Genomic DNA, 15,004 nt, shown 5'->3' on the forward strand with positions numbered 1-15,004 from the left:
CAATGTTTGAAATATTTAGCATTCGTGAAATTCAAACTTGGGACCTCTTAGGAAGACAAGTCTTTTAGTTGCTTTCTCATATTCACCGGCGGAAACCTTGTTATGTTTTTCTTGTCCTCACTGATTAGCAAATACTAGTAAAAAATAGTGGCAGAGAGTATCATTATGAGAAACATGAAATTAAACAAGCAACCATGATCCCAAGACACACTGCTGATTTTCTTGTTCCTTGAGATTCCTCAAGGGTAGAAAATCCATACCCTTGACTTAATTTAGGGTTTCTCGGTACCAGTTCTTAAACACCTTCCCTAAGCTTCTCCACAGCTACTTCAAAGTCACCAGAAAAGGCGGCTGATCATTCGGTAGAAGTCCCCTTCTCAGGAACCGTAATTGTTTTTCTTGATAGCGCAAGTATCCGGGCCAGTTTACTAGCTCCCCGTTCATTAGCGGGTTCCTTATTAAGTTCTGCATGGATTAGTTCCAAAGAGTTAATAGCACCTTGGGAACCATATATTTGCTCCAAATCGAGTGAACTCCATCGTGAACTTTGTGGGTTTCGTCGTTAGACACAAGTTATGGGTTTAATTTTTTTGAACGGCAAGGATATGACCGCATCAAATCCCTAAACTAAGCTAAGAACAATCATGTGCCAATCTGAGACCCGAACCGGATTTGGCAAGATGCCAATCAAGTTCTGGGTATAATTCTTTAGTAGAGAAATATTAGAGGGGCTTTTTGTGCTTTTATAAGGGGAGAAAAGCCATAAGCTCCTACCTGGTCTAGGCTTCTTGAAAGGAAAGAAAAAAGCGAAAGAGAAAAAACAGAAAAAAAAAGAGGCTATGGAGGAGAGAAGTGAAACAGAGAAGATCATGGATGAACTGATGCTTCCAGGGTTTAGGTTTCATCCGACGGACGAGGAACTGGTTGGTTTTTATCTGAAGAGGAAGGCTCAGCAGAGACCTCTCTCTATCGAACTCATCAAGCAACTTGATATATACAAATATGATCCATGGGATCTCCCAAGTAAGATACTCCCTTGACAGTTTTCATGTTCTTTTTCCATGCATGGCTTCTATTTGGTTTCTAATGATTTTGCTTCGATCTTTCTTCGTCTGCGAGCCTTGTTGTTATTGAGCAAAGCTACCGACACAACTTTGAAACACGACTCCGTACGTAGCCGTTTGATACACATGGGTTATCATGTAGTGTTTGCACACTTTTGGGTGCAAATTGGGTACCACGTGGTGGTACCAGCACCCATCCAAGCCGTCCAAACGTGTTTTGGACAGCCCAGTTCCGAGCGTACTCTCTCTCCTACTCAGCCAAGCATTCTCTCTCCTCTTTCCCCTCTGCTCAGATTTGGACCGTCCAAAACACATTGGACGGCTCGGTCGAAGGGAAGTAAGATACTAATGCATATCCCATTGCATGCCTAGAAAAAATGTTTCAAGAAACATGACCTATAATGGAATGTGTATCAGATTCATTTTTGGTGTAGCTCAAACAACATCAAAGTTAAGCCTACATTGCAATTTGTTTCTTCATCTTTCTACTTAATCTAAGCACAAACTACTCAGAAGAATACTTAGTCTTTCTTGGTGACTAGTTCTAATCTATAAAATCTTTGACCCGTAATGAAGGACTCATCACATTATATCTGATATAGCAGAGTTGGCAACAACCGGCGAGAAAGAATGGTACTTCTATTGTCGAAGGGATCGCAAGTACAGAAACAGTACCAGGCCGAACCGGGTAACCGGAGCCGGGTTTTGGAAAGCCACGGGTACCGACAGACCCATCTACTCTTCTGAAGGTTCGAAGTGCATCGGGTTGAAGAAGTCTCTGGTTTTCTACAAGGGCAGAGCTGCTAAAGGGATCAAAACTGACTGGATGATGCACGAGTTCCGCTTACCTCCGCTCAACGATGAGTTCTCAATGCCACAGAAGAGATATGTGGAGAAAACCATATCTGAAAATGTAATGCATTTTAAATCTTAATACTAGCTTTTGTCCAAAATATAGAAAGTACGGGTGGGCATAGACTTTTTCTTTTACTGCTCACCCCACCGCACTTAATTTGGCCGGTCCGGATTTTAAAAAATTCTTCTAGAAAAGAGTTAAACTCTTTCTCAGAAAAGTTTGTTTAAAATCCGCATTGATTGCCGAGACGGACTGTGAAATCGCAAGAGTGGTGAAAAAGCGGTGGGTGTAGCACCGCTTATGAGAAAAAGTAACTAGAAAACTCTGTCTGCTTTTGGTTTCATTTTGTAATCAATTTCGAGTGAACCTTGAAGAGACTTACGCACTTTTTTTTTTTTATAGTGAAAATACAAGCACTCTCGATATTACTTATTTTTTGTGCAGAAATGTTATATTCGTAGCCATCATTGTGTTGATTTCGAAATTTGAGTGCTGAAAAAATCATTTCAAAAAAGGAGAGAACATCGTTAAAAATTCAAGGTTTTTATAATATCCTGCAAAGTTAATCCAAGAAAAAAAAAGAAAAGCAATCAAACAGGGAAAGCTTCTAGTATAGATTCTAGTTTTATGAGCTAAAATGTGACGCAAGTACACAAAAATCCGTGCACAGATGTGTTTGGAACAATTTGAGGTGTGTGAGTTCCATGTTTACTTTATGAGACCCACTTGTATCGGACGGTTCCAAACACATCTGTGTCCAAATTTGTGCTCCGATGTCTGTATTTGTCGCACTGCTCTTTTGTGAGATGTGGCCCGTGGGCCGCACATAGGTTAGTAAGATTCAAATATTTGATCTGACTGACTATATTCGCGTTGTTATATGAAGGATATTACTAAGATATTGTCATATTTGGACTTTGCAGGACTCATGGGCAATTTGCAGGATCTTCAAGAAAACCAATTCTGCAGCACTACAAAGAGTCATATCTCATTCTTGGGTATCCCCATTAGTCGAAACGGCCACATCTCAAGAGACACTTTTCCAGGCCGAACACCCGAGTTATCAAAAAAGAGAAACGCTTTCCCAAGGCCCTCACTGTAGTTTCACTTCAGAGGATACGTCGGTGACAGTAAACTCTAGTAGCTCAGCCATCCAATTCAACTCTGAAAGTGATCTTCAACAGTCCTGTCTAACTAGTTCCTCTCCTTCATTTCTACTCACTCACCACACGGCTTCTAAACCATCTCCTCAATTCTCCATTTCCAACGAATCCCTTCCCGCAAGCTACCCGTTTTGGTCGATCGACGGTAACTCATCTAGCATGTTGGGAGATTTTTTTGGCAAAGCATCCGAAAACATAGACTTCAGTAGCTGCTTTCCTCTCGCTTTACCGGAAGAAATGCATGCTATTGGCATTCACGGAGATCAAGAGACAGAGTTGATGCTGAAGGATTCAGACGGGCCAAATTTCGATGACCAGTGGGGAATTACGAGATCGACTATTGGCATTCCTTTTAGCTTTCCGAATGCGGGACGGAAGCCAGATTTGGTTTGGGATTCTTCTCCTTGTCCTAGTGATCAAATGTCCACCAGTTATTCTACTAACAAGTGCTACACTAGAAATTTATAAATCAAGCTGGTAAATTGTCTAGCAAGAACCATTGTGGTTGTTTTGCTTCATCGAGGCTTAGGTTTGTTTTTTGCTAGACGATAGAATGTTAGGGATTAGTTGCTCCCGTTGTAACCATCTAGGCTTATTAGGTTTGTGTGTTAACAAAAAGTTTAACTGTCTAGGGCAGGGCCTAGAATTGTTCTGTACATTGACAAACTGGCAAATCCAAGGACTAAGACAAAGAGATTTGAGTTTTTACTATCTTCCTAGACGACAAACTAATATTCTATTATTCTATAGAAATAGAATATCACTTCTTAGTTATTTATTTATTTATTTATTTACATTTGCCTAGTGAATATTTGTCTTGTCTTCATTTGTGCAACCACAGACAGAAAGAATCCCGAGTTCAGACTTCGATGTATCTCGAAGGCGGATTTGCTGTAACCTGGTGCACACCATTAGGTGGGCGTAAATACTGTTTTTAGGAAAGCGACTCAGTAACGCGCCTCAAAGTGATTTTGTGTTCCAGAGTTTTTCGAAGGAGAAACGACGCCATTTTCCGATTCAAGCAGACCGGTTTTTCTAGCACAGTATATATTCAAAATTTCAAACCCTTGTCATATGCTTTACAATTTCTCTGAGAGAAGTATATGTACCCGTTACGGCCACTACAATTCCCATCAAAACAATTGCCACAATAAGCACCAATTCTAGCCCAAATCTTCGGTACCCTTTGTAGATGTTGAGATAACATAGACACGGGAACAAGATCGAGACACTAACGCTTAAAAACGAGCCGATAAACGCCATCACATAGCCGAAAAACGGAACTGCTAACGCCACAACAGCGGTGCTGATTACCAAACCCGTTCTGATGAGGCAGCTGGTGGATCTGCTGTTGCGGAAAGGAGATGTATCTTCGATAGCTGTAGCGATCGGAGAAAGGATGATCGCGTATTTGGTGATGGGGTTTATTAGCGTCGTGTAAATTGCTATTTTCGAACTCATGTTTTGAGTGGGAAGATTGAGTGTGATCTGGGACATTAAGCTCTGTCCAAATATCAAGTAGCCGAGAACCGCCATCAATCCGTAACTGATTGTGCTTATAACAAAGCAAACCAGTAGAACCTGCAATCAGATACAGACATGAAAAAATGCTTAGATTTTGGTGATGTGATCAATTGTGATAAAAGAATGCTCAGAGTTCATTAGAACTTTTTATTAACAAAAGGCAGGGTCCTGAAATGTTTTCCCCATTCAAAATTCTTGACAATAGATATTTTTTTTTTTTTCCGGGCAAAGAAATTTCGTTCAGCGAAATAATTGGAATGGTGATAGCACATTATTCTCGACGTATTTCTAAAAAACAAACTGATGGGTCCGCGTTGGTTTTCCGAAAAATAAGCCCATGAAACCAATAAGCTTAGCAAATTAAGCATATCTGTTTCTATTTTTTCGGAGAAAATTTCGCGAAAGAGTATCATACCTTAGGAAATTGGTTTCTGTCTTTCATTGAATTGCAGAGTGTTGGAAAAACAGCATGCCCACAGTAACAAAAGGTGTACAAGCTTATAGTTGTAGGCAGTCCACTCCAACTCCACAACATTCCTTTCTCATGAAATCCCAAACCATCGACTCCGCCCGCCCAAAAGACCGAGCCGATCAAGACAAAGGAGGCCAAAACCCCACCAGCAGATACATAAGCCATCAATCCCAGACTCCTCAACCACGTTGTGGGCAGAACAACCAAGGCAGTGAGGATAACAAAGCACTGTTTCCCCCCAACCGTCTGGCCACCGATGTGGAAACTAGTTTGTGGAAACAATTTGTGGAGATTGTCCCCTTCTAGTATCAGAAACTCAACCGCGACCAAGAAGAGCTCGAGATACATGAAAGTGGATACCAAGGCTCTTCCCTTCGTCCCGAAGGCCAGTTGACCAATGTCGGGGTAGGTTTTGATGAGAGGGTCTGCGTCCATACATCGGCGTAGAAGTATCCCTGTGTAGCAACAGAGGGTTGCTACCCCAAACAGGATTATTAAGCTGAGCCATCCCCCTTGAGAAAGCGCATATGGAATCGATATTATCCCGATGCCTGTGAAGCAGACTGATCAATGATCAGTTATATGCACGTTTTTATAAATGCACTCCAATCTTTTAGTGCTTCAAATTACTAACACACAAAAAAAATACCGGAAGACTAAATTTAGAACGCACTCATAAGATAGTGGAGTACAAAAATAGCGGTATCTATGATATTTGCGCCTTTTAGATTTCCATTTTCACTAGACCTCCTACATATAAATGGTAGTTTTCATATGTCCTTAAAATTTACTCTAGTGTCAATGCAAAATCTTTTAACTGTCTCCAGCCAAGTGAAACCAACCGTGCTCGAGCCTCTCTTATATTCTTTCCTCAAAATAGTACAAAAGTAAAGGGGAGTCCATGCAAGAGGTGCCCCTTGTCGAATTTCCGAATTCACTGCTGCTAATAACGGTAAAATATTGAGAACATAAATTCAAAAATCTTACTTATGGGCTGCAGATAAGGTCTGCGACAATGTTTTCTTCTTTTTGGGTGAATGAGAGTACGTGCCAATGTTTAAAATCAGAAAGTCTATACACACGGCAGATCTGTGCACAGATTTCGTTGTGGGACCCACCACGGGTTCCACACAAATCATCCGAGCCGTTCTTTAAATGTAAAACATTTTTCAAATGTCTTAGTCAAAAATAAGCTCAATTCGATATCTATAGGTACTCGATTCAATCATATAACTTTTCATTATCCGAAAATCTGAATGAAAAGTTAAATGATTGGATGAAGGAGCTATAGATATCGGATTGAGCTTATTTTTACGAGGACCCTTGAAAAAATGTTTTACATTTAATGAACGGCTCGGATAATTTGTGTGGGACCCGTGGTGGACCCCACAATGAAATCTGTGCACAATCTGTTGTGTGTGTGGCAGGACTCGTTTAAAATAGACACTCTCGCGCATGCATATATATATATATATATATATATAGAGAGAGAGAGAGAGAGAGAGAGAGAGAGAGAGAGAGAGAGAGAGAGAGAGAGAGCTAGACCTGATAAGGCATTGAGTCCATTGAAGCAGGTCGTGAGGAAGGTGGTACCTTTGGGTGGTTGCAGCTGGTTTTGGCTATCAAATTCTACTACTTTCTGTTCAGTACCCTGAGAGTCCATCCTTGGTGTCCACTGTCCACAATGATGGTTGTTCCTTTCCTTATATACAAGTGGTGATCAAATATTATGCATTAAAGGAAAACAAAACAAAAAAGAGAAATAAAACAAAAGGGGAAAAATAAATGCCTGGCCCTTAGAAAGGAGATAGTGATGTTGAGTAGATTGCCATTACACCTTCCACTTCCTGTACTAAAGGAGAGAAGCAACCACAAATTTTTATAAGTAGTAATGTACAACTCTTGAACATTCTTTTTTCTAGCCCTTTTTTTAAGTGTAGAAAATTACAGAAACATGTTAATCAGAAGAATCAACTATTGTGGGCTCTCCGACTGGTACGCTCGAGAGTCGCCACTCGGATTTTTGAAATGGATGATTCGAGAAACTGAGAGCTTGTTTTGGAAAAATGATAGGCTTTTGGTCTAGCAAAAAAGTTGAGATTTTGGGTTCGGGAGCCACGTTACGAATGGGAAAGGTTTTGTTAAAAAAACATCTCGCTCGCCCGATAAACCGATCACTACTTAGCATTTTAAATGGGGGATTTAATATCATTTGAAAAACTTAACTTTGATTAAAATATGTATGGGAAAAGGACATGGGGTTTAACACATTGGCGTGCTTGTGGTGCAAACTGTATAGTATGAATGGATGAGCAATGTATAGAAAGTAAAATAATAGCATTATAGCAGTCTGCCATCATGTGAAACACCGCACGGCGAATTAGATACATCGCACAGTGTAACTAAAACACCTTGTGGTGAACCTGTCTACGCATTTCAGAATCAGTTCGCTTTTTCATGACAAAACAAATCATAGGTCCGCAAAATAGTTTTTTTATATTTTTCGAATCTCTGAAAAATGATTCACGAGACCCTTTTGTTCATCTTATCATGTAAAGTAATATTAAAAAGCTTTTTGAAATGTTAAAAGATTTAATAGAGTCAAAAAGATGACTTTTAACATGAAATTTGATTCTGGAATGTACCCGCACAATCTTTAAACAACATTATTCGAAGTAGAAAAACAAAAAGAAAATAATAATGAACAATACTAAAATAACACACTGTGCAATACAATGCCGTGCAGTGTTCTAAAACACCGCACGATGTAGCATATTTAGTGCAGAAACTGTTTTTGGTTACTTTATGAATGTAAAACTCGTTTGAGACCAAAACCCACTATAAAATGACTAGGAAGGCCTCAGTGAGCTCCCCTTAAGGCCAAAACGTGGTTTAGCCCAAAGAATTTATTTATACCTTTTGATCGAATCTTGGTGTACTTAAAGATGGTGGAATGTAGGTTGAATTGGACTGAAAACTCCTAAAATCAGTTGGGTTTCTGAGTTTAGGGAGATTTGTGTGAGTTTTGTGAAGATTTGATGAGCTTTTGCAGGGAGAACGGAAAAAAAAATTAGTTTGAGATTGATTTTGTAATGGACCAACTTGTGGGTTGATGTAAAGAGAGAAAGAGAGGTCTATGGTGGTGTGAAATGGCTGAAAATGAGTGTATATATAGTGGTTTTTATAAGTAGAGGTCATTTATAGGGGGGAAGTAGATGGCATGTATATGCTTGGAGTACTACACCCAAAGGTATATGCTTGGAGTGCACCCAAAGGCAAAAAACGTGCATGCTGTGCGCGTCTGACGCACATGTGAATCTTTTAAAATGTTGTGCGTTGTATTGAAGTTTCGTGTGGTAGAGTGATTTTTTGAAATTTTTTTGGAATGCCGCGCGGCGTTTCTGAAATGCCGCGCAGCGTTTTTAAAATGTCGCGCGATATTTCGAGACAACACAACACACTGAACTTCGCGGGGGCGCCCCAGACACTCCTAAACTCAGATTTGAGTACGGTTCGAAGCGTTGAAAACTTATTGAGTCCTCTTTCTAACCCAATTGGTTTCACTCAAAGATGTTTTATACATTGAAATGTGTGCCCATTTTACCCTCAATGTGTCATGAAAAAAGTTATTTTTTAACAAAGCAAACGCATATTTCTCTTTTGCAATTGAATCAGGGGTCACCCTACATGTTTAAATGGGATTTTCTTGAGGTTAGTGAAAGAGTAGCAAAAGAGCAACAATCCAAGTCTTGAAGGTATATTTTTCCTTATTTCATCATCGGAGAACTTAAAGATTATTCGGAGGCCCAGATTGGGGTATCTACAGTAGTCCCTCTTTAACGGAACTTAGGTACCATTGCTTGGTATAAGTGACGTTAAAGATTAGACATCTCAATCTATCGCTCCAAAGTCTTTAAATTAAATGCAAGAATGCAATAAATGTGGTCACGCTCAGGGAAATGTCTATGTACCCCATTGTGTAGTTCAATTGGGACAATGCACGTATGATGAGGCAAGCAAATACGCCATGAACACCTCTAGTAAACATGCAGGCAAGTACAGAAGCAATACATGCGGCTAGTTGGTGCAAACAGGGCGATAACACGTGTTGTCATCAAGTAAACCGTTAGTGTAAAGAGCGGGTAACACGTTTGGTCACGAAGTAGACCGTTAGTGTAAAGTGCAAGTAACACGTTTGGTCGTCAAGTAGACCATTAGTGTAAAGTGTGAATTAATTAATTAAGAGTCACACTACTTAGAGCGAAAAGACGACACGCTTACTGAGAGCGGAGAGACGATACGCTACTTAGGGCAGAGGGATGACACACTACTGTCGAGCACAAAAAAATCCTGAAGGACGGATGCTCGTAGCGCTCGATAAGGGAAAAAGTCCCGAAGGGCGAGAGATGGAGTGCCGTAGGATGAGAGACAAAATGCTCGTAGAGCACAATCGAGTCCAAAGGATGAGAGACAGAGTCCCAAAGGACAAGAGACGAGATGCTCGTAGAGCGTGAGCTCGAAGAGAGCAATAGACAATGAAGTCCCGAGAGACGAGATGCTCATAGAGCACGAGTTCGTAAAGTGCGATAAACAACGGAGTCCCAAGAGACGAGATATTTGTAGAGCGATATGCCCGAAGAGTGCGATAGACGACAAAGTCCCGGGGGACAAGATGCTCATGGGGTTGATTGAGAAGCATTATGTCGGTTAGACCGTAACCCGAGAGACTAAGATGCCTTAGGTTGGTCAGACCGTAACCCGAGAAACTAAGAGACCTTAGGTTGGTAAGACCGTAATCCGAGAAACTAAGAGGCTTTTAGGTCGGTTAAACAGTAGCCCAAGAAACTAAAAGGCTTTAAGTTGGTAATACCGTAACCCGAGAAACGATGAAGACTGCAGAGTGTAAAAGAAAATAAAGTTAAATTTTTCGAACAATTTTAAATCCCCCAAAGAAAATGTCTTTCAAGCTTGGCCCTCTTGATTATTTAATATTATTTATTCTTTTTTTTTAAAGTACAAGTAAAGTATTGAATAAAAGTCCCTAACAGAGTCACCACTGTGAGCTCTCCAACCAGTACGCTCGAGAGTCGCCACCCGAATTTTTGAGATGGATGATCTGAGAAACAGAGAGCTTGTTTTGGAAAAATGATAAGACTTTTGGTCTAGCGAAAATGTTGAGATTTTGGATTCGAGAGCCACGTTATGAACGAGGAAGGTTTTGTTGAAAAAGCATCTCGCTCGCCCTGTAAAATCAATCTCTACTTAGAATTTTAAATGGAGGATTAATATCATTTGAAAAACTTAACTTCGATTAAAACATGTACGGGAAAGGGACATGGGGCTTAACACATTGACATGCTTGTAGTGCAAACTGTACAGTATGAAATGGATGAGCAATGTACAGAAAGTAAAATAACAGCATTATAGCAGTCTGCCAATATCATGTGAAATATCGCACGGCGAACCAGATACATTGCACAGTGTAACTAAAACACCGTGTAGTGTACTTGTCTATGCATTCCATAATCAGTTCACTTTTACATGACAAAACAAATCATAGATCCACAAAATAGTTTTTTTTTATATTTTTCGAATCTCTGAAAAATTATTTACTAGACCCTTTTGGTCATCTTATCATGTAAAGCAATGTTAAAAAGCTTTTTGAAATGTTAAAAAATTTAATAAAGTCAAAAAAATGACTTTTAATATGAAACTTGACTCTGGAATGCACCCACACAATCTTTAAAGAACATTATCCAAAGTAGAAAAATAAAAAGAAAATAATAATGAACAGAACTAAAATAACACACGATGCAATACACTACGCCGTGCGATGTTTTAAAACACCGCACAATGCAGCATATTCAATGCAGAAACTGTTTTAGGTTACTTTATGAATGTAAAACTCGTTTGAGACCAAAATCCAGTGTAGAATGACTAGGAAAGGTCTCAGTGAGCTCCCCTCAAGGCCAAAACGTAGTTTAGCCCAATGTTCTGAATACTGTACCTGCCAGGGTACTGATTTTTCTACTGGTACAGTACGTATCGGTATTGGTCAGATCGGGTACTGTTTCGGATTTACCGCAACTACAATATATATAATAATTATATATAATCATAATTCAAAAAAATCCCTCATACTATGCAATTCATCATAAAATACCTATGTATTTGCATCTTGTCCCACATTGCCTAGTTACAAAAACTCTTTTCCATCTTAAATGACTGCACACTAGTGGACTTGTAAATGAGGACCCAAGGAGAGACCTCATGCGCTCGGGAAAATGAGTTTTGGCCGAAGACAATTTGAAAAAATTGATTCGGAAACCAATTAACCGGGTGCACGTCACGGGTTATTCGCGCGCAAGGGAGGTGCAAATCCAGGATTTGAGCCTCGCGCACATACTATGATTAAGCCCACGTTTTGCTAAAATTCTGAAAAACTTTATATTTTATTTTTTTGGGGGTTAAGATAACCCCAAAAAAAAAAAAACTAAAAAGGTTTTTTTTTTAAGACCAGAAAATGATTAAATGACAGTAAAAAAAAAAAAAAAACGGTCTGCAGGTACCGGCCGGTATTTCCCGAGATGACTGGTACCTGACAGTAACGACCGGTATTTGGCCCGGAACGGTATTGGGGGGGTTAGGGTACCGGTTTCTCTCAAATTCGGTACGTTCCGGCCGGTACGGTACGAGATTGATAACATTAGTTTAGGGGAAAATTTTAAAAAAACCCCTGAACTTTCTGACAACTTGCAAAAAAACACCTGAACTTTCGCTATTAACAAAAAAACACCTAAACTTTGCATTCCGTTAGCAATAAAACCCCTGCCGTCCAATTCCGTCAATTTTTAACGGATGGAGCTAACGAAAGGCGTTAACTTTTTATTTTTTTTTACTTTTTACATTCAAAAATTACTTTTAACTCTTTCTTTTTTTTATTGGTAAATAAATATGCCATAAAGTTTTTTTTTTCTTACTATTTATCAAAAATTACTTTAACTCTATTTTTTACTATTTACAAAAATAACTTTAACCACCATCTTTTTTGTTACTTTCAAATTGTACCTTTCCCTCTCTCTCTCTCTCTCTCTCTCTCTCTCTCTCTCTCCCTCTTTTTTTTTTTAGAACTTTAACCCCACTCCACCAATCAACTACCAAAGCTCTAGCTCTAATTTTAGAAATTCGAAATTACTCTTTTTTTTAGCATTCTTGTTTTTTATATTTTTTACTTCCAAAATTACTTTTAACTCTTTATTTTTAGTAGTAAATAAATATGAAATAAAGTTTTTTTCTTACTATTTATCAAAAATTACTTTAACTCTAATCTTTACTATTTATAATAATAACTTTAACCCATTTTTACTATTTATTGCATATTTATTTATGACTAAAAAAAAGAATGAGTTAAAAATAATTTTTGGAAGTAAAAGTACTAAAAAAAAGAAAAGGTTACAAAGAGGAGGTTAAAAGAACTTTTGAATTTCTGAAATTGTGGCTGAGGCTTTGGCGGTTGGTTGTGGGGTTAATTGGTGGTGTGGAGTTGATTCTAATAAGCAAAAAAAAGGAGGGCGGGGGGGGGGGGGGGGGGGGGGGTAAAATTGAAAAATAAAAAATATGGTTAAAGTAATTTTTGATAAATAGTAAGAAAAAAAAAGAACTTTATTGTATATTTATTTACCAATAAAAAAAAGAAAGAGTTAAAAGTAATTTTTGAATTAAAAAGTAAAAATAAATAAAAAGTTAACGCCTTCCGTTAGCTCCATCCATTAAAAATTGACGGAATTGGACGGCAGGGGTTTAATTGCTAACGGAATGCAAAGTTTAGGTGTTTTTTTGTTAATAGTGAAAGTTCAGGTGTTTTTTTGCAAGTTGTCAGAAAGTTCAGGGGCTTTTTTGAAATTTTCCCTTAGTTTAGCCCAAAGAATTAATTTATACCTTTTTATCGAAACTTGAATGTGCTTGAAGATGGTGGAATAAAGGTTGAATTGGACTGAAAACTCCTAAAATCAGTTGGGTTTCTGAGTTTAGGGAGATTTGTGTGAGTTGTTGAAGATTTGATGAGCTTTTGTAGGGAGAACGAGAAAAAAAAAAATCAGTTTGAGACTGATTTTGTAATGGACCAATTTGTGGGTTGATGTAGAGAGAGAAAAAGAGGTCTATGGTTGTGTGAAATCGCTGAAAATGGGTGTATGTATAGTGATTTTTATGAGTAGGGGTCATTTATAAGGGGAAGTAGAGGGCATGTATATGCTTGGAGTGCACCCAAAGGTATATGCTTGGAGTGCACCCAAAGGCAAAAAACGTGCTCTACTGTGTGCGTCTATTGCGCATGGGAATCTTTTAAAATGTTGTGCGCGCGGTGTTTCGAGACAACACAACATATTAAACTTTACCGGGACGCCTCAGACACTCCCGAACTCGGATTTGAGCGCGGTTCGAAGCATTGGAAACTTATTGAGTCATTTTTCTAACCCAATTAATTTCACTCAAAAATATTTTATACATTGAAATGTGTGCCCATTTTACCATCATTGTGTCCTGAAAAAGTTATTTTTGACAAAGCAAACGTATTTTTTTCTTTTGCAATTGAATCGGGAGCCACCCTCTGCGTTTAAAATGGGATTTTCTTGACGTTAGTGAAGGAGTAGCAAAGGAGCAACAATCCAAGCCTTGAAGGTATATTTTTCCTTATTTCATCATTGGAGAACTTAAAGATTATTCGGAAGCCCAGATTAGGGTGTCTACAACTATGTTTCTCAATCAATCTATGTCGCAAAAACTTTAGAAGAGTACTGGTACGGTACATGACACTCAGTCCATGAAAGAAAGTTCAGATTCACAGTGATTGTGAATCTGGACCATTCATTTTCTTTCGTGACTCACAATCACTGTGAATCTAGACCATTCATTTCTTTTCATAGACCGAGTGTCATGTTTGCCAACATTTTTGAAAATTTTAAACCTACACTCTGCACCTCACTTGCTATGTATTATTGATAATATAGAGAATTTTGAACTCAATAATTACATCACCAAACTTCCACAAGAAAACCACTCACGAGCTTTGCTTTGTTACGGTCAAAGGAAAAAAAAAAAGGGCTTTGGTGTGTAACTGAGAGCTAAGCTAAAATTTAAGGTGCGGCAAGCGGCAACTTTAAGCTTGAAAAAATTATGAATTTTACGGGCCCCTCTTTTATATAAAAGTAAAGCCTTTTCTTTTTTTTGACCTTTAAACCTACACTCTGCACCTGATCACTTGCTATGTCTTGTTGATAGAGAATTTTGAACTTATCACCTAACTTCCGCAAGAAAACCACTCACGAGCTTTGCTTTGTTATGGTCAATGATAAGAAAAAAAAAGAAAAGAAAAAGGGTGGCTTTGGTGTGTAATGAGTTCAAAATTCTCTGTATCAACAAGACATAGCAAGTGATCAGTTGCAGAGTGTAGGTTTAAAGGTCAAAAAAAAGAGAAGGTTATGGTGTGTCTGTGAGAGCTAAGCTAAAATTTAAGGTCCGGCAGTTTTAGGTTCAAAAAAATTACTAATTTTTCGAGCCCCTCTTTTTTGGTACCCTACTAGTCCAACAAAAAGGACATCATCTTTAATTTTCACTTTAGGCTTTCGAAAAATAAAGGTCGGCCGTGAAATAGTTCCGCCCAGGAGAGACGTGTGTCTCTCTACCTTCAAAGCAATGCATTTTCCTCTGAGTTCTCTACGATTATAGGGTAATCTAGTGCATGTTCCTGAAGTATCTGCATCAAGGGAAAAATAGTACGTACGTTCCAAAAATAAAAAGCATTTCCACTGGAAAAAGTGTCACCAACAAAAACAAGCCCAAATATCTTTCCCTTCCTACTTCGGATAAAAAGAGTTCCCCTTTTTCTAGTCTTTTCTGTTTGAATTTCTAACCAACAATTCCCCTG

At 38.6% G+C, this 15,004-nt stretch overlaps 2 protein-coding genes across 2 annotated transcripts; one reads left to right on the forward strand and one right to left on the reverse strand.

Annotated features, from left to right (window-relative positions):
* Window positions 1-607: 607 nt before the first annotated feature.
* On the forward strand, window positions 608-3,711 carry LOC131311253 (protein FEZ-like). Its single transcript, XM_058338614.1, has 3 exons — window positions 608-1,023; window positions 1,670-1,977; window positions 2,844-3,711. Exons 1-3 carry the CDS (start codon window positions 840-842, stop codon window positions 3,549-3,551), a joined length of 1,200 nt encoding a protein of 399 aa, XP_058194597.1. The 5' UTR covers window positions 608-839; the 3' UTR covers window positions 3,552-3,711.
* A 356-nt stretch (window positions 3,712-4,067) lies between these two features.
* LOC131310890 (amino acid transporter AVT1I-like) lies at window positions 4,068-13,234 on the reverse strand. Its single transcript, XM_058338147.1, has 4 exons — window positions 13,018-13,234; window positions 6,625-6,931; window positions 5,023-5,630; window positions 4,068-4,664 (listed from the first exon to the last, which is right to left on the reverse strand). Exons 2-4 carry the CDS (start codon window positions 6,740-6,742, stop codon window positions 4,143-4,145), a joined length of 1,248 nt encoding a protein of 415 aa, XP_058194130.1. The 5' UTR covers window positions 6,743-6,931; window positions 13,018-13,234; the 3' UTR covers window positions 4,068-4,142.
* Window positions 13,235-15,004: the final 1,770 nt, after the last annotated feature.

The sequence above is a fragment of the Rhododendron vialii genome, chromosome 12a, assembly GCF_030253575.1.
Source record: "Rhododendron vialii isolate Sample 1 chromosome 12a, ASM3025357v1".
Taxonomy (NCBI): Eukaryota; Viridiplantae; Streptophyta; class Magnoliopsida; order Ericales; family Ericaceae; genus Rhododendron; species Rhododendron vialii.